A 26346-nucleotide genomic window follows, 5' to 3' on the forward strand; every position below is an offset into this window, starting at 1 on the left:
CCAGAAGATGCAGGCACTCAGAGGCTTTTGGACGCCCTTCTCAATAAGCCTGGTTTTGGGACACGCTGTATGCAGGGACACTCCATCCCGTAAGTAGATGAGAGGGAAGGCTGGGAAGAGGAAGCCCAGCCCCAGCTTCTGGTCACCCAGTAGATTTAGCCGGCTTTAGGGAATGATAATCACGCATGGCCAGAGCAGGATTTAAGGCAAAAGAGTTGCAATTAGATTCAGTTTTTCTGCTCAGGACCTTTTAGAAAGTTATGGGCCCTCAGCATGGTGAGGGAGTGAGGTTTGAGTGCAAGTCCTTACTGACACAGATGGAAAGAGACAGTAGTCTCTCCCTCAATTTACTGTTTCGTCCTGAATATGGAAAAGGACATAGTCATGTTGCTGTATGTTGTTGACTGCAGCTATTCCCATTCCACAATCCTCTGTTTCTAGCTGCACTAGAAACCTAGGTTAGCACCTGCACAAACACCAGCAGGAAGTGGAGAGCCAGACAGCACTGGTGGTGTTTTCTAACTCTGCCACTGACTTGCTGCATGGCCTTGGGCAAACCACTGAAGATCCAGGCTGCGAGTGCGGAAGGGGTATACTGAGTCTGGGATGGCATGTCTCTAGCCTGGAAGAACTGCAGTTCATGTTCACAGTATGATGGGGAGCGGGGGAAGGGGCCCTATGTGCTGGCTAGTGGTGGAAAGTAAGCTGTATCCTGCAAAACAGATGCAGGAGCTGGGTTACTCCACCTGTGGGGTACAGTGAGGAGGCTGCCCACTGATGCTGCCTTGGGCAAGAGCAGTATTCTGGTGCCCCAAAAGCAGAAATGTCATCCAAGAAATGACTGTCTGCCATGATCTTAAATTATAGAATATCTCAAGTTGGAAGAGACCTATAAGGATCATTGAGTCCAACTCCCTGCTCCTTGCAGGACTGCTTAAAACTAAGCCATATGACTAAGAGCATTGTCCAGATGCTCCTTAAACTCTGGACGCTGTGTGTGCTGGGACTGACTGAAATAAAGCACTCACGTGCTGCAAAGTGAATGAGAAGAGGGGAGTGTCCGGCACTACTTGGTGTTGGTCAGCCTCAGTGTCTTTGGCGCTGGGATCTGTTAGAAGCTGCAGAGCCTGGTCAGTTGCACTGAGCTGTTTGTCTCGGTGAGGTCAGGCTCCTTTGAAAAACAGCCTGCCTCTTCTGGGGACTGTGGTGTCTGTTATTTAAATGGCTTGTAAGCAAAGGCCATCATAGTTGTTTTCAAAACTGCATTTGCCTTGCCTCTTTCCTGACACAGAGACACTCCTTGCACCATGGGGCAGAGGGAATGGACCACCACTTCAGTCCCAGACTCAGTCCTGGACATCTTCTTGAAAGGCAATTGGAGCATGGAGAACCCTTCTCCATCTTGTGAGTGCAGCAACGAGAAGATCAAGAAGATGCTGCCTGTGTGCCCCCCTGGTGCAGGCGGGCTGCCACCCCCACAGGTACGATGGAGCTCAGTGGTGCTGCAATGAGGGATGCTCCTGGAGAGCAAAGTGGCTGGGGGTGATTCTTGCATACAGCACTGCACACAGTTTGTTTGACTCTGCATTTCTGTTTTCTGATGGGCGTTTGTCTGTGTTCTCCCTGGTGACGCCAGCGGGAGCAAGACACTGCTGACATCCTCCAGAATCTGACAGGCCGCAATGTATCGGACTACCTAGTGAAGACCTATGCACAGATCATTGGGAAAAGGTAGCTGTTGAACACACGCTCTCCCTTCCCTCCCCACCAAATGCTGCTTGCTCTATGGGGGATGCTGCACAGATCAGGCAAATAGACCTGGGCAACCCAAACTCTTCAGCAGTGGGGCAGGCCCACTCAGCTGTCCTGATCTGCAGCTCCAGTGGTGTTTCTGCTTTATTAGTGATGCTGTGGCAGCTCTGAGGGGGGTGTCCTGAGCCTTGTAGGCAGAGTACGGGGTAAGTCTGGGCACCAACCCTAGGGATTACACTGAAGAGGAATGGTGGGATGTATGCCAGATGTGAGAGGCTGTTGCGCTCTTTTCCCTGGCCCTGTGCCTGCAGCACTGGTAGGTCTATCTCTCCTCTTGTTCCATGTTTTATACAGCAGCATATAAACAAGATGTTTCTTTTCTGTCTCTACAGCTTAAAGAATAAGATCTGGGTGAATGAGTTCAGGTGAGTTACTGCCTTTTCTCTAGCTTGTATGTGTCCACTAACCCTTGAGCACTGTATTAAGCAGGACAGACCCACCCTGCTTTGCAGTTTTTTTTTTATATGACTCTTAACTGCCAGATGTTGAGGGAGCATGTTTATAATAAACTGGGATAAAGTGGGACAACCCCAGAGCACATCACTGGAAAGCATGCCTGCCTTATGCAGAGAGCAGTATTAGCTTGAAAATATTTGTAGGACCAGCCTACTGATACTCCATCCTGGGAGGTACTGTTCTTCCAAGCAAGGGAAGCAGGGAGATGTCCTGCTTTGTCTGCACTGGCAGCAGAGAATAGCTGCATTCATTAAATGGAACAGCACACTGAGCAGTCATAAGATGGGTATTTAACCCCAGAAACAAGGAGTTGGAGACATCATGGCTAAGCAGCAGTGTAGGAAGATCAAAGTCATCCCTTCATATAAGAGGGGAGATACTTGCTTTGGATATAGTGCAGGAAGAGGAGACACCTGAGGAGGGAGGAGGAGTGGTATTTTCTGGAGGTCAGTGAGTAGTCAGGTCTTAGCATCACTTTCTCTCTGAACTTTCAGGTATGGTGGCTTTTCCTTGGGAGCCAGCAGTTCCCTCATGCTTCCTCCAAGCCATGAAGTCACTGATGCCATTAAACAGGTGAAGAAAATCTTGGAGCTAGCACAGGTGAGCAGCTGTCCCCCATAAACCCAGGATGCACTAATGTTAGTCCTGTTACTTGGGAGATGACTTGGAAGCCATAAAATGAGGAGCATGTGTATGTTAGCTGTGTCCAGTGGCTTCTCCCCATTGCCTCTGAGCTGGGGTCTCCCAGACTGGTGTCTGGGAGCAGCAGAAGGCTTGGGGACGTGCTCAGCTGGGGCTTACGCAGCCCACGTTGCTCATGTGGGTTCTGACCAACACCAGTTGCAAGCCAGTGGGGATTACAGACACCTCTGAGCGTTTTGTGGCAGGACGGTGGGCTGTCTCAGGGCATTAACAAGCGGTTGCTGTCTCCTTCAAAACCTCAGTTGAGCCCTCCTGTGCTGAGTCTGCCTTGGCTCAGAAGAGAATTTGGGCCACTGCTTTCTTCTTAGACTGCCTGTGGGCTGCAATGTGTCCGAAGGTTGCCTGCAACCCTGGCATACTGACTGCTGGGAAGAAAGTAGGCCTAAGGCTGACCTCTCTTACCGGTGGGACTGCAGAAAGGAAGGGGGGAAGGAAAGCTGCAGTTTCTCAGCCTTCTTACCACCTCCGACTCGGCGGATACAGGCTGTAGAATGGAAAGAAAACTGTCAGAGCTGTGAAAAATGTAGTGTGACCCCCGCTAGACCCCATGACACGAATAAAGGTATTCTTAGAGGGGAAGTAACTGTATCTTTGCTGTTTGCAGGGGAGTTCTGGAGATCGGTTTCTCAACAGCTTGTCAAGTTTCATGAAAGGCCTGGATACAAAGAACAATGTGAAGGTAAATTAACCAATCCTCACTGCTGTGCCTGCTATTTGAAGTTCTGGTAAGCTGGAGTTATTTTTAGTTATCAAAGTCCCAGCAGTTTATCTTGGACAGCTGTGCAGACCAGAGCTCTCTGTATTTGCTAATGGAGCAAATGCAGCTTTTATTCTTGTGTTGGTTTCCCCAAAATCTGTTTCTCCCTTGGAGTCTAGGCCTAAGGTCCAGAAAGAGTTCAGTGCTGGATCAGTGCTAGCTTCCAGCAGCCTTTTGTGGTTATTGATCAAACTGTATGTTCTGTCCCTGAGCAACTAGCTGGAAGGATGTGGAAAGAAAGAATATGCCCTCAATAGAGGAAGAGATGTTCTGCAGGGCTCAGGAGCCTATTGGGTAGCTGAGGTACCTGGTGCCTTTCTGATGCTGATGTGATCTCTTGCAGGTGTGGTTCAACAACAAGGGCTGGCATGCCATCGCCTCCTTCCTGAATGTGGTCAACAATGCCATCCTTCGGGCCAACCTGCAGCAGGGTAAAAACCCTAGTGCTTATGGGATCACTGCCTTCAATCACCCACTCAACCTCACCAAGCAGCAGCTCTCTGAAGTGGCCCTGTAAGTCCTGATGTGAACGTGGATGGGTTTGGGCTCATCAGCTGCTGATTACTGGAAACATGCAATGTGGGAGGTGTTAGCCTCACTGATGGACACTCAGTGGCCTGTGGCATTTAGGATCTAACATGCTGGCCTTATTTTCTGTGGTCTGGGCAACACGTGCTGTTGAGCACTTGCTGTTGAACAGCACTGCTGTGCAAGCTTTCTATGTCTCTGAGTCTGTGGAAGCTGCAGTTTCTAAGAACCAGTGTAATCTTCAGACCTTCTGCCACTTGGGAAATTCCTCTCAGCCATATCCAGAAAGGCAGCTCGCCATGAATATGGTCATTCTTTTGTCTCAAGGTGCCACCATTTGGCTAGGAACCATTGATAGATCCTAAGTTTTGCCAGTTTTGCCCACTGTCTTAGCCTGGGAGCCACACAGTAATACACAGGGCTTACTCCACTGAGGCACTGACTAGTCCACTACTACCACAACCAGAGTCGGGACTCATAGGCTGTCTGCAGATACATCCTTCAGATCTTAGAGCAGTGGCAGATGACAGTCAGATATCTCTGAACTTTAAAACAACACAAAAAAAAGGCAAACCCCCAACAACCCCATGAAATGCATTAAGTGGGAAACAAAGTGGTGGTGATAAGGAAGGCAGAAAGCAGTCTATTGTGCTGAAGTTACCAACCAATCTCCAGGTTGTGGTGCTGTCCTTGAGATGTCAACAGGCTGTGTATGTACCCTTTGTTATATGGCTGGAGAAAAACTGTGCAGATAAGACAGCCTGATGTGGTCACCCTTTACCCTGCAAACAAGGACAGCAGAAGGAGAAATGGTTTCTGCACTGTCCTGCATGACCTGCCTCATTTCATCTCAAAGGAGCCAGCACCAGCATACAAACACTTCGCTTTCTTCTTTTTTTTTTTGTCCAGGATGACCACCTCTGTGGATGTCCTAGTCTCCATCTGTGTGATCTTTGCCATGTCCTTTGTTCCTGCCAGCTTTGTGGTCTTCCTTATCCAGGAACGTGTCAGCAAGTCTAAACACTTGCAGTTCATCAGTGGTGTGAAGCCTGTGATCTACTGGCTGGCCAACTTTGTCTGGGATATGGTAAGGGCTTTGTGACTGTGCTAAACTGTTCTCCATTCTGTTTGCAGGGTGTCCGTTGCACTGAAGTGCAAAGTGTAGTTGGGGCCAGTGGGCACCACATTAATTTAGTGAATAAGAACTGTGCCTATGACTTCTGTGTTCACTCTCTTGGGGCGGTGGTTCACCTCAGTGGGACAAGGAACGCTGAACAGAGGATGAGAAGGCAACCATAAGCTCAATCACTAGCACTTATTATGTCACTTTAAAATACCTGCCCCAAAATGTTTGCTTGTGTAGCCCCTTGTTCTGCTCTGTTCAAAGCACGTTTTTTCAACCTGTGGTGTCCAGAACCTCTGAGAGTCTATTGACTACTTCCAGAGGGACCAAGAAACATGAATTCATGTGAACTACAATGTAGTAGTAGAACTACAATGACTCCTAAGTGTCTCCCATTGGAAACAGCTTTGGGAACACTGAAGAATGTTGAAAACCATTGGTTCAGAGCAGAAAGACACCTTTCGTTTTTTTGTGAAATGGAAACAAATCTAAAGCCATATTTTTCATCTTCCAGTGCAACTACATTGTTCCAGCCACACTAGTCATCATCATCTTCATCTGCTTCCAGCAGAAGTCCTATGTATCCTCCTCCAACTTGCCTGTGCTGGCTCTCCTTCTGTTTCTCTATGGGTAAGGGATTTCTCATCAGAAGGATGACTGGGAAGGCTCTTAGACTCAGAAGGTGCTTACCTGATGTTGCTGCCTTTCCTCTTGCCAGGTGGTCCATCACCCCTCTCATGTATCCAGCCTCCTTCGTGTTCAAAATCCCCAGCACAGCGTATGTTGTGCTGACCAGCGTGAACCTCTTCATTGGCATCAATGGTAGTGTGGCCACCTTTGTCCTGGAGCTCTTCACCAACAACGTATGTTTCCCCAGAAGCTCCTCCCTGTCTTGTGCTGCTACGATCTAGTTCCATACTGCAGAATTTAGCAACCAGTTTTCCAGAAAGGCTAGCCTCCAGCCTGGTCCCATTAGCTACTGCAGCGGTTTAAACACAGGTTCTGATGGAAATGGGTTAAAGCCCAGTTCAGCAATGTTTACTGAATAGTTCAGGTGGGAAGGGACCTCCTGAGATTGTCTAGTCCAACCTCTGAGCAACGTCAGCTAGAGCAGGTTGCTCAGGGCCATCAGGTTTTGAACATTTCCAGGGATGGAGATTCCACAGTCTCTCTGGGCAACCTCTTCCAGTTCTGCATCACCCTTAGGATAAAAAAAAAAAATTATTTTCTTATGTTCAAATGGAATTTCCTGTGTGTTCTTCATGTGGGGCAGTTTCTGTCTACTACAGGCCATTTCAAGCACTCAAGCATTTAGTTGCCCTCAGTTTTGCCTTCTGTGGTAGGTACCTCCCTAACTGCATTGGAAATTTATACACCTCGCTTCAGTTTTTCCAAAGCCAGATGCCTACTGGGGAAGGTGCAAGTTCCTTTCATGCCTGTATGCAACACAAGATGTCTTGGCAGGCCCCATTTGACCCACACTGGTGTGAAGTGTTCCTTGTGGGAGGAGGTTGAGGAGACTCTGTGGGAATTAACTGTTGATTGTACCACTGCTTGTGGGCATAAGGAGGCAGTCCTTGATGATGGTTCCTTTTGTACAAGGCCTGTTCTAGTCCAGTAAAACCATGTACATGCTTGAAGATAAGTGCCTGACAGAACAAGAACCTCTCCTCAGGCTGCTGTCAGTCCAACCTGTGGGCTAAGCCAAATGGAAGACAATAAAGGAAAAGGATTAGAGCCTCCAATGTGGGATAGGGAGGGGCTACCCACAGCCTCTGAGATAACCAGTCTGTGCAAGCACAACTTTACTGTCTCCTCAACCTGTAGCCTTCTGGCATGTTATCATTTGCAGACACTGCCTTTTAGACTGTGAGCATTTGCAGGAATCTCTCCGTTGGTGCAGTTAGTTTGTATTAATAGCATCTTGAGCAATGCAACAACACTGACTGTCCAGAGGAGCCATGGTACTTGCTCTTGGGAGAGCATTTCTAATCCTTGAATTTTTGTGGGGTTGCAATGTTGGGAGAGGGAGGGGTCAATCGCAACATGGGCCACACTTGGCACGTGTGGCTGTTTTCTGCTCAGATGGCTCACTGGCACTTGATTTTGTCTTAACAGAAGCTGAACAACATCAATGACATCCTGAAGTCTGTCTTCCTCATCTTCCCCCACTTCTGCCTTGGGCGGGGACTCATTGACATGGTGAAAAACCAGGCCATGGCTGATGCTCTGGAGAGGTTTGGTAAGTGAAATTGCGTATCACAGGGACAGTGGCCTGAACTGAGCAGGGAAAGCTCAGGTCTGCTCTGGATGAGCACCCTTTGCTCCCATGACCTTTCAGGAACTGAAAGTGCGTGATTTGCAGCACAGATTTAATCAAAGCTGGCAAGACTCCACAGCTGTCCTTTTTAGGCTGTTACAAGGACTGAAGGAGGCCTGGCAGATAGATCCCCAGAGTTTTGAGTTATCAGGGGCATTAAATAAAAACGCATAAAGCCAACTGTATGGAGAGGATCATTAGGCCAAGTGTAAGGAGTGGCTGAGATTCTGGAAAGCTGGATTTTTTTTTTTTCTGGGATGCAGATGCCAGGCCTGAGTCACAGTCTCTCTGTGCTTCACTAACCTTTCAGGAAGGTGGGCTAGCTCTTCTTTGGCAGACAATTTTCTGGACCCGAGTCCCAGCTTCACTACACTAAGAAATGTGCATACAGCTACAACTGGCCCCTTGTGTGGTCTGTCCCTTCCCTCCTCCCACTGGCTGCTCTCCAGTTGCCCCGGTGCCCAACTTGGTGAGCTCTGCAGGAAGAAATGCTAGCCTGCTCCCATCACTCTGGAAAAGTGACTGTGCTCTTCATCTCATTTTGGCAGGAGAAAATCGTTTTGTGTCCCCTCTGTCATGGGACCTGGTGGGAAGGAACCTCTTTGCCATGGCAGTAGAGGGCGTTGTCTTCTTCCTCATCACAGTGCTCATCCAGTACAGGTTCTTCATCAAACCCAGGTAGGTTGTCTGCTCCACTTCACTACTGCAGGCAGGTAAAGTTTTCATTGGTGTCCCCCATGAATTGGGGAGAATATTAACTATGGAGGCCCTGTCATCTTCTGCTAAGGCTTTATCATGTTGCTCTCTCCAGGCCTGTCTATGCCAAGCTGCCTCCTGTGAACGATGAAGATGAGGATGTAACCAGAGAGAGACAAAGGATAATTAGCGGAGGAGGACAGAGTGATATCTTGGAAATCAAGGAGCTAACCAAGGTGACAGAGAAGTTCTGCATTCCTAAGACTTGTTGGCACAACACCATGCGGTTCACCAGAAGCCTCATTCAGAGGAACTTAGTAGGATCAAAACCAGAGCGTGTTTGGGGTGTTGAATATGTGTAATTATAGTTCTAACTATAGTTGTCTTTGACATTGTCCTTCTCATTCTTTTCTTCTGATTTCAGATTTACAGAATGAAGCGAAAGCCAGCGGTTGATAGGATCTGTGTTGGAATCCCCCCTGGAGAGGTAAGCTTATCTGTCAAATTCATAGCTTTGCTATTACTGCAGTATTTAAGAACAATAGACAGCAAATTCTGTAGGATCAGAAACAGATGATGTTCAAATTACATCAAAGGAAATTGCTTGGAAGTTGAAGCAGTTTCTGATTCTGTCTGTCTCTGCCTTTGAAGAAGATACTGAACTCTCAGTGTCTGGAACCAGAAGCCAAACTCTGGTACCCTCCGAAGTTTGGCACAGATACACTGCGGTGGCACTGCACCAAGGTGACACCACAGTTCATTCATTTTCCCAGCCTAAAGATTTATACTTAAAATGAAAGTCCAGAAGTTTTTTTCTGAAGATGCACTGAAGACTCCCTCCAGCTGTCCTGAGGGTCAAATTTGCTCCCTCCCATCTTGTCAGTGCTGAAAATGATGCAGCTGAATCCTGTTCTCAAACACACTGTGCTCATCTGCTCTTTTGTATCCCCAGTGCTTTGGACTCCTGGGAGTAAATGGTGCTGGCAAGTCATCCACTTTTAAGATGCTAACTGGTGATACAGATGTGACAGGAGGAGAAGCTTTCCTCAAAGGAAACAGGTGAAAGACCATGCACCTTTCCTCTGCTTTGTGTCAAAGCAGGTCCTTCGCTGCTTTCTCCTCCAGCTTTCACAGCCTTTGTTCCACTTCCAGCAAATCTAAACTCTGCCCTGCTTTTCCCTTTTTCAACTCCTGGCATCTGTTTCAGCCCTTTGCCAAGTCCGGTAAAGTACTTCAGCAGCTTAGGAAGATTGATTTAGTCTGGTAGTCACTTCTGAATACCTGCCCTCTCATGTTCAAATGTCATATTTAAAAAAAGAAGGGGGGGGATGGGGGAGAGAGAAAAAAGAATTTGGCCAAGATGGACTTCTAGGATCCCGTATTTTTTGTTAGTTCAGTGATTCCAAACCCACTGTTTCACTTTCCTCCTTTTAACACCTAAAATAGGATTTCACAAGTACATGCTGCTAACAAAGGGTTTTTTCTGTTCAATATCTTTATCAATGATCTGGATGAGGGGATCGAGTGCACCCTCAGTCAGTTTGCAGACAACACCAAGTTGGGCGGCAGTGTTGATCTGCTCGAGGGTAGGAAGGCTCTGCAGAGGGACCTGGACAGGTTGGATCGATGGGCCGAGGCCAACTGTGTGAGATTCAACAAGGCCAAGTGCCGGGTCCTGCACTTCGGCCACAACAACCCCATGCAGCGCTACAGGCCTGGGGAAGAGTGGCTGGAAAGCTGCCTGGCGGAAAAGGACCTGGGGGTGTTGGTCGACAGCCGGCTGAACATGAGCCGGCAGTGTGCCCAGGCGGCCAAGAAGGCCAATGGCATCCTGGCCTGTATCAGAAATAGTGTGGCCAGCAGGAGTAGGGAAGTGATAGTGCCCCTGTACTCAGCACTGGGGCGGCCGCACCTCGAATACTGTGTTCAGTTTTGGGCCCCTCACTACAAGAAGGATGTTGAGATGTTGGAACGTGTCCAGAGAAGGGCAACGAGGCTGGTGAGGGGTCTGGAGAACAAGCCTTATGAGGAGCGGCTGAGGGAGCTGGGGTTGTTTAGCCTGGAGAAAAGGAGGCTGAGGGGAGACCTCATTGCTCTCTACAACTACCTAAAAGGAGGTTGTAGCAAGGTGGGTGTCGGTCTCTTCTCCCAAGTAACTGGCGAAAGGACGAGAGGAAATGGCCTCAAGTTGCGCCAGGGGAGGTTTAGATTGGATGTAAGGAAAAATTTCTTTACTGAAAGAGTAGTTAAACATTGGAACAGGCTGCCCAGGGAAGTGGTTGAGTCACCATCCCTGGAAGTATTTAAAAAACGGGTAGATGAGGTGCTTAGGGACATGGTTTAGTGGGCATGGTGTTGTTGGGTTGATGGTTGGACTCGATGATCTTGGAGGTCTCTTCCAACCTTAACGATTCTATGATTCTATGATTCTTTTACAGTATCTTGTCCAACATCCAAGAAGTTCATCAGAACATGGGCTACTGTCCCCAGTTTGATGCTGTTAATGAACTGCTGACAGGCCGAGAGCACTTGGAGTTCTTTGCACTCCTGAGAGGTGTTCCAGAGAAAGAAGTCTGCAAGGTAAACGAAACACCATAGGACCCACCCCAGTGACCAACCGTTCCTGCTTGCATGCATGCTCCCTGCAACACAAGCAATAATACCATGATGTGAAGATACTGTATGGTGAAATCTGCCCCCCCTTTTCTTCCAGGGCAAACCAGAGTTGCTGTGGTTTTTCAGTGCTGCCTAGAAAAGTGTACTAAATGGATACACTTTGGGTCCTGCATTCTCATAGTGGATGCACTTCTCCACTGAATCACTTCTTGCCTTTAAGAGTTTAAGGGCTGTGGAGCTGCAGGTCACGCAGAACCTCACCTCCTGGCAAGAGTTAATTCTTCAGAGTCCCAGGGAGCAAGCACTCTACAGCTTAACAAGAAGCCTCACGCTAGCTGTTACATCTTCCCAGTTGATCACACTGCATCATTAAAGTGCTGCTGTCTCAGCATTCAGACATGGGGTTACGCCAACAGTCTTTAGGCAATTAATGGCAGTGACCAGTACCATACAGCGCCTTCTCAGTGCTGTTTCCTTGAGTTAAGAGCAGTTTTCACTATATGCGTCCTGGGTGCTGCAGAACAGGAACTGCTGTAGGTAGGAAGACGACACCTGTACGCAGTGCTTTGGATAGGGCCAGATCTGGTGCCTAGGGTATGTCCAGGCAGCTTGAATCTCTCTTTGAGAATAGTGATGATGGGTGAGAACGGCAAGCTCCTTCGAAGGTTGCTGGCGAGTTCCTCTGTGTGATGTTCCTACCAGCCCCATATAAAAAGGGACCCAGTTTTAGGTATGATCCAAGTAGTAGCTGAATCTTTTCCCCCTAATGCTTTTTGGTCCCCAGGGCAACAATGCCTGTCTATTGGCACCAGTAATAACACTCCTGAAAAACAAACCAGATTCTCCCCATCTGTCTGAAGGGCTAAGATGCACCGCAGTGGGACTGCTGTGTGTCAGTAGCAACCGTGTCCCTGCTGCAAGCCCACAGCAATTGGAAAGCTAGCTAAAGCCGGTGCTGCGAAGAGCGCTACACTGATGGTTATCATGGCTCAGCTGATGTTGAACTCATGCTCACTGGCCAGTAAGCTGCAGCCACTTATTTTTCTGGCCTCCCAGGGGCAGGATTGCATATATCGTGATCTAGAGGTGAACAGGGTGTTTCAAAACCCATATCCATGCCCCATTAGATCCTCAGATGAGTGGCCCTTCTCAAAAATGTTTTTAAAGCCAAAGCTCATAAGGAAAATCTCATTGTGTAGATGTTGCTGTGCTTGATTCAAGATGGTGGTTTGCTGTCTCTTGTAGGTTGGCGAGTGGGCAATTCGGAAACTGGGCCTTGTGAAATACGGTGAAAAATATGCTGGGAATTACAGTGGAGGGAACAGACGCAAGCTCTCTACAGCCATTGCCCTCATTGGAGGGCCACCTGTGGTGTTCCTGGTGAGTCTGCAACCTTTGCTCATCAACATTTTCCTTGGAAAACAGAAAAATCAGGTTCAAATGAAGACTAGATATTTCATGGCCAACTAATGTTTAAATACATCTTTAGTCACTTAAATGTGAGCAAGGAGCACACAGAAATAAAGATTCTCTATTTAAATGTAGGTGCAAGCTATAATGTGCCTTCAGGCTTCTATTTCTGAAAAATCACTGGGAAAGCGGGGGTCTCGAACATGATGCCAAACTGCCAGCTCTGTAGCGTCTTCACCACCTTAGTACTACTGCAAAGATTTCTATACCTACAAAAAAATAACAGCCTTCCTGCTGGATACAAGCAAATCTTACTGTGCAGGAGAATCAGTCCTGTGTTTTTAATAATTCAATGAAAATCAGAAATAAATATTTTAGGATTCTTTACATTAAAATTGAGGCCAAACCTTAGGATTACTAAAGTTCATAGTGCAGGAGAAAGTAGTCTAGTGCTCTATTTAAACAAGCTAAGTGACTTTGACTTGTTTTAGAACTGGATATTTCAACATGTTATAATTGCAAAATAAGCAGTACTTCCCAGTGCTGAAAAAGATGTTTGCTAATTTAAAATTTGGAGCATAAATTATTTTCTCACTCTGGAAAATGAGTCAAACTTGCTTATTTTCAGCTTTTCCAGTATGCATAATCAGAATGGACAGGTCATTTCAGAGATGAGGTATTTGTCAGTAGAATGTAACAGCATAACCTGTTTTTTGTATATGTTTTGCAGGATGAGCCAACAACAGGGATGGATCCCAAAGCACGTCGTTTCTTGTGGAACTGCGCTCTGAGTGTCATCAAAGAGGGGAGATCAGTGGTGCTCACATCTCACAGGCAAGTAGCAGCCCAGTTGTATCATACCCTGGCTTTTGCATCTACCAGGGCTGGATGTTAAACTTTGCTTGGCTGCTCTACCCTTCGCTGCTCCTTGCAGTGCTAATGAAGTTACTTCTGCCTGCAGCATGGAAGAGTGTGAAGCCCTGTGCACTCGAATGGCAATAATGGTCAATGGGCGATTCAGGTGTCTGGGCAGCGTCCAGCATCTAAAGAACAGGTAGCTATTTTCTTTTCATTTACACCACAGAGTTGTCTGCATTTTTAGGGAGATACAGTCAGACTTAATTCCTCATGCAGCATTCCCATTGCTGTTCTGGCAATGGGAAATGCTGCTGGATTTTAAGCTGCACTTCTGTTTCAAAGGCACTCAACTCCTGTGCTGGCCCTCTTGTTTGTAGGTTTGGAGATGGTTACACCATAGTGGTGAGAATTGCAGGGGCAAACCCAGACCTGAAGCCTGTCGAGGAGTTCTTTGGGCATGCCTTCCCTGGAAGTGTCCTGAAGGAAAAGCATCGGAATATGCTGCAGTACCAGCTTCCCTCTTCACCATCCTCCCTGGCCAGAATATTCAGTATTCTCTCCCAGAACAAAAAAAGACTCCACATAGAAGACTACTCCGTTTCTCAGACCACACTTGACCAAGTAAGTTTTTAGTAGCCTGTCTGCCAAAAGCTGCTTCGTGCAGAGGTAGGAATAAATCCACCAATTTACTGGACCTATCTTTTAAGGGCATTTCAGCAGAGTAGAGTACTGAATCCCAGGACTAGTTCGGGAAGCCCAGTGTATAAAACGCCCTGAATTAATGAAAAACCAGGGTGATGTGTGACATGGCCTTTTTTCTTGCAGGTATTTGTAAATTTTGCTAAGGACCAAAGCGACGACGACCACACTAAGGACCTGTCATTGCACAAAAACCAGACTGTGGTAGACATTGCAATCCTTAATTCCTTCCTGCAAGATGAGAAGGTAAAAGAAAGTTGTGTGTGAGCCCATTTCAGCAAAGAAATGATGAGCAGAATGCGAACTTCCTTTTCCTGGGATAGGATACTCCCAAAGAAGAAGCTAGAGGAAGAGAAACTGGACACTGTACTGATAACCATTCAATGCAATGCAATTCAATGCAATGAAAACAAAATTCCTTTACAGGGGCAGTGCCTCGTGGAGTCGTCTTGTACTGTTCTCAAGTGAAAGACTTGAACTTAGCTCATTACAGTATAACTCTGAAGCTGTGGTAAAGCACCCACCAGATGCTGTGGGCTTTCAACCATACTGTAACTTGTCCTGTACAGTATGTTTTTACTAGGGCTGCAAAAAATAGTTCATTGAGGAATCATGGCCAGTGGTTATTTATAGATATTTTAGACATGCATGTTTTAGTCTTTAAAACAATCATGTCAGGAGTGGGAATTTCCTGGTGCTACCTCCATTGCTGGCAATGAATGCACCAAGACAGTGGCAAGAAAAGTCACCACCAGTGTTGTAGCCATAGGTTGTGAAAACTTACCTGATCAGCTGCTTTACCTAGACTGGTGTAGGTCAGTTGGTGACAAATCTGGGGCTACAAAGCAGTACTGTGCAGATGGGATGGCAAGAGACAGGCGGTCATATCCATACATCTCCATCAATAAGTGGTGATATGCAGAACTGTGAACCCTGCAAATGCACAGGATTGTCCCACCAGCATCAAAACCAATAACCTATTCTGACTAGGTTTTTGTGTAGCTAAGTACTCTCCTGCTCCTTTGAGGTACTGCAGCAGCTGCATGAACACCTAGCAGGGGGAAGTGGGTGAGAAGCAAACCTAGGGTTTGGACCACAGCAGCAAACTCAGTAGTTGTACAAGCTGCTAATGCCAAGAGCAAATTCTAAATCATGAGATGTCACTCAGATATGTAATATCTGCTCTTTAACCCCTGCTTTGCACCAGAAAGGTACCCATCATCTGAAGTTATTGCTTAGCACAAGCATGTTGCCATTTCTGGCTTTGCCAGATAAAACTAGAAATGAGATGTAGATTTTTTTAACAGTATTATTTATGACTTTAAATAGGTAGGTAGCATAATTAGGGATTGAAAGTGCTTTCAGTTGATCTTTGTAGCCACAGTATTTCTTTACATTATGCTTGCAATGCTATGCTCTTATTCTGTCCATTCAGCGATAGCTACATTCATGATCTGACCAAGTTCCAGACTCTAGCAATCAGCTGCTATCTGCAATTAGTGCAAGTTGTTCACCTAAAATTTTCCCGTTTGGAAACCGGTATAACATTAGATTAATGTGTAAGTTTCTGCTTCTGTTGTGCAGTGTAGTTTCAGTCATTAGGTGATCCCTAACTGGAGAATACACCCTTATTATACATGTGACAAACTGCTTCAGTAAAAATCCCCTTCAAGAACAAGATAGTTCAAAATAGTAGTGCTACAGTTACGTCAGTCAATTTTTAAAGTTTTACAAAGCCAGGATAATATTAGAGGGGATATTATACGGTAAGAACAGCCAATTCTTGTTCACATCCTACAACAGTCATGGGAGAGTATGCTCTCATTAATACACTTAATGGGCCCCTCTGTCTTGCTTTTACATTCAGAAATAGGTTCAGTAATGTGGTTTGAACCCAAGTGCAGCTCCTGGGCTGTTCCTGTATGTCATGCCTCCGCCTTAAATACTGGCACAGGTTCTGCACTAGTTCTTGATGCTACTCCGCCATGAATCAATCACGGACCATTTTCTTCTGTGAATGCCCATAGCAGCCCAACAAACAGCAAAGAGACTGGCATGAGCCTCAAGAAGGTTGATCACGTATTTCCAGGTATACTTGGTAACACTGACCAATTCAGCATTTTTAATACAAAAACAGTTAAATATTTAGCACAAGTTCCCAGTCCCTGCTGTGTCCTGCCTTGGGATAAAGTAAGAGCTTACTACATGCTCTGCTAAAGTGCCTTTTTCATACTTTTTTTTTAATCTGTATAATACATTGCTAAGGGGATTGAGAAAGGAGTGTAATGGGGATTGGTATACCTCACTTAAAAACATGCTTTGTTATTACCTTTATGGCATCGTCACCCTATGGGGATGAGTTACAGGGTGATGAATACACCAGACTTCCAGGTGCAGAAAAATTACTAAACAGGTGAGCTACAGCCATTGACTTCTCTCTAACAGGCTGCAGGTATGTTATGGTATCATTGAAACAAGTAGCATATATTGAAGGCTTACCACTGCTAAAAATCACTATTACAAATCAGCATTAAGTCACCGAAGTGAAGGGCTTAAGTTTTGCACTGCACCAAACTAGTGCGTGTAGAGCTAGAACGAGTTCTAGGAGGGTTCAGATTTGGTCCTGAAAGGGCTGTGGTTTGCTCTTTGTAACTGCTCACGTAAATGATTGATTTAGTAGGAAACAACAGTCACATCATAGTCCTCTTTCCTTAGCCCACCAAAAAGAGATTCTTGATTCCTGTTGCCCTGTGACTGTCATGCTCATACAGAGTCTGCTATCTGTGACAAAATGTTACAGTAAATGTGGATGTTAACTGAAACTATTTCACAGCTCTGATCTGTCTTGTTTGTACTAAACAGACAGCATAATACAACTCTCACGTGAAGATTTGTCATGGAGTAAGTTCAGACAGCCGCTAATTTACTCTCTTAAGTGTGTGTTGGGGAAAAATCACTCTAGAGTCACATACAGTATATGAACCACTCTTGATAATGAAGCTGCACTGAGGTGTTAACTTAAACTTTATTACTATTGACATGTTGCATCCCTCTTTGTAGTATATTTGTATTTCAGTAAGGAGTTGTTGTATTTTCCCCATGGTTAAACCACCACTTTGTGCTTATCCTTCCCTCCTGAATTATAGTTGGTCCTTCATTCCAAGCACTTTATGCTATCTGTAATGGGATCTATTTTTGCACTGGAATATCTGTTAACTTTGCAAAAATCTAGAGAGATTTCACAACTGAAATTTCTAAGTTAAATCCTTAAATGGACATTTTCATTAAAAGCAAAAAAAAGTATATATATATTTGTATTTGCTAATAACTGTTATGTGAAGTATTAAAAGGCACTCTAATTGCCTTGTATTAAGTAAAAAATAAAGCTGTTATGGCACCATTGGTCTTCAAAGTGTCATTTTTGCATATGTTCTTTTGAGGAGTGCTGTTAGCAGCTCTTCCTTTGCCCGGTTTTGTTTTGTTGTGCACTTCGATGCATAATGTACAAGCAAGTTCCAGTATCTCTACAAATTGGCGTGGGGCACATACTATTTTCAGGTAAGTGAGGTGGCGCAAGATTTGAAAGGCAAGTGCTACTTTAAGCTTCTAAATTTAGTAAATAAAAAGGTTTCCAGCAAATCCTGAGGAAAGTGATTGGTGTAACTGTCAAATCCAGCTGCAGAGCATAACAAACTTACCGGGATGTTTAAATCCCAAGTCAGGTATCTGCCTCTGAATATTTCCATTACAGAGGCGTGGCAAGTTGCAACTACTGACAATTGTTCTTCCTCTTTGCTAAATCTACCCTATACCTGTTTTCAGAGGCAAAGCAAAATGTTATGTTTGAGTACAAAGAATCTGAAATACCCTAAACTTAGCTAATCCTTAGCTAATATCAAATTAAAGGAAGATCACTCAAGTTAATACTAGGTTGATTTTGAACAGCAGTCTACAAATGAGAGCAGAATAATGGTCCAATGCTCAAAGGAAAACTGATTTTAAAATTTTGCCTTCTACTGCCTGTAGTCCCACTGTCAACCAGTTAAGTTCCAGAATCCAACCAACTCTTGAAGTTACACTCATCAGGAACATTCATCCTGACATAAAGCCAATTAAAATTTTCCGGGTTTTCTGTTTTAATCTAGTGTCCAGCTTGTGCTTTGGGTAATGTGCTTGATTTATCAACCTCTTGTCAAAAAACAACAAACTTTGGAATAAAGCACACCTCTAACATCCTGAGTAGTATTTACTCTCAAGGCTGGTGACAAGGGAGATAGTTCTACTAAAAAAAAATATACTGTTTTTAGTATCTCTTATTTTTTTTATTCCAGTAAACAATAAAACAACTTAATCTTTGCATTCATGGGGAAAAAAAGTCCTATTATCGTTTTTCAGCCCATGTTTTTGTTATTTAAAAAAAATCCTCCTTTGAGTTAACTGCCATAAGGCAACATTCTGAATCAACTTGGTAGTGATGGTTTATCAGCCATTTATACCTTAAATAGTTGATTTGTAAAATATAAGACAGTGGTCTTTGAAGTAGTGCTTGTTCCACCCTGAGAATGCTGAAGATGGCTCTGTTGGAGGGAGAAGAGTATGAAGATTTGGGTATAGGAGCTGGGACCTGTTATACTCCCTTACTACAGCATCTCAATCCCATTGGATCCAGCACCTTGGACATAAGCATAATTGCCTACAGCTGGTTTTTCAGTGCTTTCCATGAGATCTTAATGCACTTTACAGAAGCAATAATCATCACTAGGCAGACTGCACAAAGATACTTCAGTAGAGATGCGAAATCAGTTGCTCACTGGAAGTCAGTGATTAACCTGTGGAAAAGCCTCCCAGGTGCTCTGCCAGTTAGTGACCTTTAAATTGCAGAAGAGGGTGCCCCGCACCACTGTACACAAACCCCAAGTTTGACTTCTCAGCCCATGTGCTCTCTGCCCTGCTGCTATTCACTCTAGCTTACTGGCTCTAAAGCAACTATTGTCAAGACTGTTGTTGATCAAAATGCAGGACCTGCCCAATGCGGTACTTGGAGAATGGCGCTTATCCTTTAACAGTTTAAAAAGAGTAAGCGCTTGAGCTGTAAACCCTAAAAATGCATGCTTTACCCAAATTTATTTGGCTCTTAACAGTCTGGCAAAAAGTACTTCAAAGAATGTAAGCATGTGTGGATCAGCTGAGTTTGACTACACAGTTGAACAAGAAGGCCTAATCCAATTTCAGCACCCTAAACAAATACTAAAATACCTAAGGCAAAGCATTATGTGTGTAATCCACAATTCTGAGGAAGTGTTTACTGAACAAAAAAGGAAAGGGCTGAAGTGAACTGTAACAAGATAGTGAATAAATGCTCTTCTCGTGGCAGAGTTTATTGGCACCTACTTACTGACCAGCTTCACTCCAGCACCTCCTAGGGGCAATTCTTAAACCAGTATGCAATAGCCATGATGTGATAATTACAAGAGTCACCGAAGTATGTTGTGAAAGTGATACCAGCCCTCAGCTGTAACATTGGAAAAGAGCACTTACAAGGTGTGATAAGTGATCTAGCTATGCATAAAAGCATTAAAAACTGAGTGGCTAAAATAAAAGATAGGTGAAGCGTGGTTTGTCCTGGTTTGGCTGGGATAGAGTTAATTTTCTTCCCAGTAGCTGGTACAGTGCTGTGTTTTGGATTTAGGATGAGAACAAAGTTGATAAGGCACCGATGTTTTAGTTGTTGCTAAGCAGTGCTTACACTAGTCAAGGACTTCTCAGCTTCCCGTGCTCTACCAACTGAGAAGGCTGGTAGTGCCCAAGAAGCTGGGAGGGGGCACAGCCAGGACAGCTGACCCCAACTGGCCAGAGGGATATTCCATACCAGGTGATGTCATGCTCAGTATGGGGGGAGTTGGCTGGGGGGCGGTGACCACTGCTCAGGAACTGGCTGGGCATCGGTTGGCGAGTGGTGAGCAATTGCATTGTGCATCGCTTGCTTTGTATATTCTTTTATCATGATTATTATTTTCCCTTCCTTTTCTGTCCTATTAAACTGTCTTTATCTCAACCCATGAATTTTACTTTCCATCACCCCCTGCCCCCTGCTCCAATTCTCTCCCCCATCCCACTGGGGAAGGGGGAGTGAGCAAACAGCTGTGTGGTGTTTAGCTGCCTGCCGGGTTAAACCACAACAGGTTCATGTCATAAGTGATATGGCTCGAGTTCTTTTTCCTGGGGATGTAAAACCATAAACTTCTGTTTAGCAATTGTTATCAGGGTGCAAAATTTTACTGATTTACATTGCTAGCAATCAGCATTTTGCATCTATTTATTGTACACTAAGAACAGTTGGCTCAGTTCATAAGGGTATGACGATCCATATGATGGCACTTGCTGACAGCGCTTCCATCTTGTCCTTTCTGCCATCAGTTACATCATTTAGAAGAAGGTTACTTCAGCGGCGAGCATTGCAGAGGGAGCAGGAGCATGTTTTGCTGGGACTCCAAGAATCTGACGCTGTCCCGCACTGAAATTAAATGCATATTTAATTAAGACAGTAATCCAATGAGAAATAATACTTTTCTCAGTATGCATGCAGGTAACACTAGTGAGTTCTCTGGATTCATCATCTCTTACCAGCTGCTACCACTCTGGCATCTTCATGGGCACTGTGCCTTCCCGCTGCCCGATGATCTGGGCTCTCGTTCCACCAGATCACATGGACTGAGAAAGTACAAATAAAGTCAGGTGAGTACTGTTATGCTGCAATGCAACATGTACTGTGAGTTCTAGCAGTCTGTCTTCACCTGTTAGATGCCTTGCAGTTAGCAGAAACAATTCTCCAGGCAAGTAAGTGGTGGGATGATCCTTTGCTGAGCCTTTAAAAGGTTTGACTCTTTCACATCAGATCTGAGTGTCTTTTAAGACAGCAGCACCTGGCTTAAGCCTATAACCCAATACACAAAGCTGGGCTCAAGGACTGTTTACAGGACTTTGGTGATCCACACCAACATTTTCATCAAGCTGGCCAATCCTGATGCAGGACAAGGGCTTGCCCCTCTCCCTCCGCCCCTTCCCATGCCAAAGTCTGTATCAGAAATAGAGTAGTACCTGTGTTAAGTAATCCATACTCTGTGTGGAAAACACCAATCAGCTTGGTGTAGCCTGTGTTGATGTGAGCATTGACTGCAGCGCGAAACGCTTCGCCCCACAACGCTGGCCCACCAGGCTTCATCTGGAAAGTAACCCATTCATATACTCCTGGAAGAAAAGACAAAGATGACCTCAAGGAAGGAAATACAAATTAATATGGCGGTTCTCAAACAGTGAGTCACGGCCACGATGTATTTATTGTGAAACCAGTACTGCAATTCCCTGCCGTTTGGGGTCAGCAGGACATGAAACTGCCCCTTCATCCCAGTGTGCACAACATCTCACAGCATCCAGGGGCTCACAAGAGCACACGCAAGCAGCTCACTAACTGGAGCTAGTTCAAGTGCAAATGTAAGTACTGGGACCCTGAGGAACAGAAGGCTTCACACAAAGCCCAACTTACTTAGCAATTTTTCAGTGTTGCCTGGAAATCTGGGGAGATTCAGACTACTTTGCAGAAATCACAACTCATACATGTTTGTGGGATTTGGATGGCTGACCGAACAATGCAAGGTGGTCTTTTCTAAGACTGGTGATGTTTTCTGGCATCAAAGCGGTTTATGACTTTATAAACCCCTTTCACTCCTGGCAACTGGTCACAGCAAGATCTGAAGGCATAACCAATAGACCAGGACTAGCTTAGCATCTCTGCTCTGCCAAACAATATCTCCCTTTTTTGTAGACAAATGGCATGATTTGCTGAAAAACTCCAGTCCTGCTACAAGACGCATTATCCATCTCCTTTCCATTCAGGTAGTTACTTTAGATCACAATTGCTGACACTTTAAAAGAAAGCCAGACACTTGCCATATGGCAATGTGTGTCTGGTCTCATTCTCCAGCAATGGGCTGGAGATAAACTACAATGGGAACAAAGTGTTTGAAAAGTCAGCTCTCCAGTTTTAAGAGAAAAACTGGACTGCTTTCAAATTCAGTTGTAACAGCATAAAATTCAGAATCACAGGGAAATAAAGAACAAAGATTACTGTACGTATGCACATGCTGAGGGCTCAAGCAAGGCCTGTTTGACATCACTCCATGCAACAAAGTCTGCAAATGTTCATAAATTGGGGAACAGTCAATACTATTAATGCCACATTTGCTACAGAGAGAGTTAAAATACATGGGGACAGGATGCCTACACCTAATCTATGATTGTTACAAAGTACGCTTGACTTGCATGTAACTTTAAAAAGTAGGAATTATTTTTGTTTTTTCTTAAAACTATTATGTGAAAGAAGCAGTAACATTAATGCAAATTGATAAAAGAGAAAAACCTTGTGAAAGAGAACAATCATTGCCTTTAGTGTCTCCAGGAAATGCCCTCTCACTGACAGGTGGACAAAGCAAGTCCGGGATGACTGCTCTGACCACTGCTACAGCTTCCCATGTTCATTTAAGCAATTCACACACCTCTTCACAACCTTAACGATCAGGGCTCTAGTCAGTTACTGACGTTAGTGTAAAATCCTTCTTAAAAACTTTGTCCCTCATCTGCATTATGTCACCTTTTTCACATGGGTGTATGTACTTGCACTTGTTACATAAAGGGTTATAAAACCATGTAATACCTGGTTTAAACTTTAAGCCATTTTTTGTTAGTCCATCAGCATCAGTAACTTTAATCAGCAAAAGAGAAGATAAGCTCACCCCCTTCTTTTGGAGGCTTCCCAAGTTGACACCAGGGTACCAGGTAAGCAACCTCATTGTGCTGCTTTTCTATCAAGGGGAGAGCTGGGGAGATGAATTTTCCCTGCCAGTCTTTGTCATTGGCTAGTGCATGCCTGACTGCTGTTCTGTGAGCAAAATTATCTGTAAGAAAGGAAGAAGAAAAAAAGAAAAAAAAAAAACAACCTATGAAAAAATGCACTTAATGTCACATCAGACTCAATCAAAATGTATAATTACAAGGAGGCAAGCCGCATTTACATAAGTTTGAAATTGATATTTTTAAACAGTGTATTAGCTTGAAGCATAAATTTAAATTCTGCAAAAATCTTTGCTTTAGCTCTCAGATTTAAATGGTTTCAAGCCAAAAAAAATTTTCCAAGAAAGTTTATTAAAAAGTTAAAATACATTAAGCGATGTTACTGTTAAGAAAGATTCATACATGGCATCTGCAGGGACTACTGAATGTGGCAACAGTTACCAAGGATAAGGAGATTCGGAGAAAGCACAGTGGATAAGGAAGTGAAGTGGAAAAGAAAATTCAAAGGAATATTAGCCTACCAAGGGAAAATTAAGAAAAACATGAGTTTTGGCTTATATAAAATTACATTAAAATTACAAGTGTAGAAGTAATGGCTTTTTATTCAGCTACATAAAAAGTTATTAAATGCCCAAAATCTAAACCTTTTCTTCTTCTTTTTTTTTAATTAAAAACAAATCCACTGAATTAAGAGTGTCTGAATTTCAAGTGGTTAGGCTGCAGTGGCATCTTAAGCAGTATGTTATGCAGACTGCTTTCAATAACACAAGAGAAAAATCCAGCATCTGAGAATGGGAAGAACCTTGAGAAATATCAGTATCTTCAGCTAAGAGAAAAATATACCAACTATCTTTAACTACTAAAAAGATATAAGTAGGGGTCTGATGAATCAAGGAGAAAGGATGTTGTACCTTACACATGTGAACACCATTAGGAAACAAATTAAAATGGTAGGTTTTTTTTCCTTAGTTTTCCATTTTAAAAGTTTCTCACAGGTTATTAAAAATGGGTTGGGTTTTTTTTTTAGAGAAAGAACAAGGGTAAAAAGTTCTGAGAAGCAGGACAATTTATTAACCACAGAGGCACATAAACTCATAATATTCCCGTCGACAGATGGCTGGTCCTTTCACCTCTCCAGGACAAAAGGGGCGACCCTGTTCTGAACAGGTACTGTGAACATGCTGGATTTCAACGAGCAGACTGAGGATTTCAGAAACAAAATACTCTGTCTCAGCATACGAATATACCCTGGACTGCAGCAGGTATACAAAGAAATGATAGCTCTGTGCATTCCCACCTCTCCATAACCCAAGTATCAACTTCCCTTGGGCTCCACAAAGAGCACAGACAGCGCACCTAGTTTCTCGCATAATTGTAGCTTTTCTTGGCTCACCAGCACCTTCCAGGTCAGCACCGACTCCAACAACGTCAGAAGTTGATTACACTGCAAGAAGCCTGTTGTACTAAGGCTGAAGCAGCAATCAAACTCTTCGTGCACTTGGGAAGTCAGGGCTAGTAGAGCGGCTTCCCACTTCAGCACAGTCCAGCTGTAGAAGCAGTTTAAGCATGCAGACTGTGTGCTCATTTTTCTCGGGGGAGCGGCTGTTACCCTGAACTAAAATTTGAGAACAATTATACATGCATATAAACATACACGGGCTGCATATAGATTGTCTGCACTTAAATGTATTATCTTATTAAGGAGGTCTCAACCTTTTTTCCACCCATTTTGAAATTCTGAAGACATTTGTTGTTCAGGAATTGGCCCTAAATTAAAAATATTTACCATGAACAAAGCACTCTGCTGCAACTCCTCTATTATACCTGTTCTGAGCAGAGATTGCTGTTTAAGAACAGTTGTAATTCTCTCATCCAAACATGTAAAAATTGTCCTGACAGGCTCTGCAGTGTTCTTTTTCAGTAATCAGCACAAGAACAAATTTTTTTCGGACACTTTGTTACAGTAAGAGCAACAAATAAGAGCCGGGTAAGCATTCTCCTCGCCTTCTTGCCTAGGAGACAGGGAGCACAGAGAGAGCAGAGCAGCGCAAAGGGATGCTGAGCGTACCATACTTCCAAACGTGGACAACTTTATTCATCGCTCCCAGCTCCGCAGACCAGAATCCCACCAGCTCCGAGTGGCTTGTGCGAAGGTGAAAGTACTTGTTGACCGCTTCTATAAACTCCTTCATCTTCGAGGGCTTAATATCATATGTGCGAATTTCGTAGAAAATGCCATTATCTTGTCTGGGCCCTGTAGCAAGGGATGCGAGTACCTGAGAGAAAGTGTTAAGAAAAATAACTAAAACTAATTTGCAAGCCAGAACATTATCTTCTGTCTAATTTCTAGACTTTTTTTAAGTGAGACGCTATAGATGTGATTTTTTTTACCGGGGGCTTGGAAAGGGAGTACTTCGTGAGCTCCACTACAAAAGTATCTTGTGACTTTTTTTTCCTCCCTGCAACTCCTTTTGGCAGTGCAACAGACCGTGACATGTCTTTTATTTGTCGTACTCAATTGTTTAATTATTAGCCCATAACAAAGCAGGGTTTTCCTTTTCTCATACCCCTTCCTCAGGAAGCCAGCAGCAGGATGCAAAAAGTCAAAGCAATAAAAAGAGAGTTGGCTAAAAACATTATTCAAAGGTGAGGCTGCTGATGCCACCAAAGCAGAGGCAACATCAACGTCTGCCTGCGTAGCCCTTACCCAACCAACTCACACTACTGCAGTCTGTTTTCTAATTACAATCTTACATCAGTATTAGCAAATTACGCAGTGTTGGCAAAAGAAATAAAAAGATGCCGATGCTTGGGAAAAGACTGATTCCTTCCAGCACAAGACTGCTGAAGTCTGCATCCTTGCCCCTCACTGGCTGCTGCCCAAAGGCTGGCCAAGAACAGTTTTTCTATTCATACAACATAAAACGCTTCGGAACTCCCAGAATATGCTTACTTTTGCAACTAGAACCTGGAACATGCTATTGACCTCTCAAATAAAACTAGAAAAACTAAGGCCAAACCAAATCTTTGGCCTTAGCCCATATTTGCACAGAGGTGGCTGCAGGATGGATTTTGGACATGACTTACGTCACGAGCATCAGCAGGCAAGCGCACCATACAGCTCTAGCCACAAAATACAGACGGCCAAGACCAAAGGTCTTGCTCCCTAATGACTCGCTGGAGTATCACACGTCTAGATTTGGCTGTCGTGTGTCACAGCTTCTTCTAGCATTTAGTTTCTAAATCCCCACAGGATCCCGAACGAACAGTAATCCTACACTCATGGTGAGCAACCCTGACAGCAGCCTGCTGTCCGTGACCCATCCAATGCCCAATTTCTGCAGGAAAAGAGAAGCCGAGATGTTTTCTGCCACTCAAGCAAGTACCGGAGCGCTGCTGGACCACCTCTCCCGTCCAAAGAACATGTCACACCATTCTGGAGAAGACCCGGGGCCGGCGCTCAGCACGAAGCGCGCCCATGCTTGCACACAGGCCCCTTAAGGAGGATGTCGCGACAACGAC

At 44.6% G+C, this 26346-nt stretch overlaps 2 protein-coding genes across 2 annotated transcripts in view; one reads left to right on the forward strand and one right to left on the reverse strand.

The window, feature by feature from the left end:
* The window catches only part of ABCA1 (ATP-binding cassette, sub-family A (ABC1), member 1), a 79458-nt gene extending 62081 nt beyond the window's left edge, over window positions 1-17377 (forward strand). Inside the window, exons 31-51 of the mRNA XM_009334320.1 lie at window positions 5-89; window positions 1292-1481; window positions 1637-1731; window positions 2145-2177; window positions 2763-2868; window positions 3575-3649; window positions 4071-4240; window positions 5165-5342; window positions 5893-6008; window positions 6097-6241; window positions 7497-7620; window positions 8247-8376; window positions 8510-8630; window positions 8819-8881; window positions 9347-9453; window positions 10833-10974; window positions 12256-12390; window positions 13151-13254; window positions 13382-13474; window positions 13656-13899; window positions 14104-17377. Of these exons, the coding sequence (XP_009332595.1) occupies window positions 5-89; window positions 1292-1481; window positions 1637-1731; window positions 2145-2177; window positions 2763-2868; window positions 3575-3649; window positions 4071-4240; window positions 5165-5342; window positions 5893-6008; window positions 6097-6241; window positions 7497-7620; window positions 8247-8376; window positions 8510-8630; window positions 8819-8881; window positions 9347-9453; window positions 10833-10974; window positions 12256-12390; window positions 13151-13254; window positions 13382-13474; window positions 13656-13899; window positions 14104-14244 (2597 nt within the window). The 3' untranslated portion in view covers window positions 14245-17377. The remainder of the gene's footprint in view (window positions 1-4; window positions 90-1291; window positions 1482-1636; window positions 1732-2144; window positions 2178-2762; window positions 2869-3574; window positions 3650-4070; window positions 4241-5164; window positions 5343-5892; window positions 6009-6096; window positions 6242-7496; window positions 7621-8246; window positions 8377-8509; window positions 8631-8818; window positions 8882-9346; window positions 9454-10832; window positions 10975-12255; window positions 12391-13150; window positions 13255-13381; window positions 13475-13655; window positions 13900-14103) is intronic.
* A 2851-nt stretch (window positions 17378-20228) lies between these two features.
* NIPSNAP3A (nipsnap homolog 3A (C. elegans)) lies at window positions 20229-25102 on the reverse strand. Its single transcript, XM_009334313.1, has 5 exons — window positions 24893-25102; window positions 22767-22928; window positions 21076-21225; window positions 20602-20688; window positions 20229-20491 (listed from the first exon to the last, which is right to left on the reverse strand). The coding sequence occupies exons 1-5, from the start codon at window positions 25014-25016 to the stop codon at window positions 20415-20417; spliced, it is 600 nt and encodes a 199-aa protein (XP_009332588.1). The 5' UTR covers window positions 25017-25102; the 3' UTR covers window positions 20229-20414.
* Window positions 25103-26346: the final 1244 nt, after the last annotated feature.

Source organism: Pygoscelis adeliae, unplaced genomic scaffold (assembly GCF_000699105.1).
Source record: "Pygoscelis adeliae isolate BGI_AS28 unplaced genomic scaffold, ASM69910v1 Scaffold311, whole genome shotgun sequence".
In the NCBI taxonomy this organism is placed as follows: Eukaryota; Metazoa; Chordata; class Aves; order Sphenisciformes; family Spheniscidae; genus Pygoscelis; species Pygoscelis adeliae.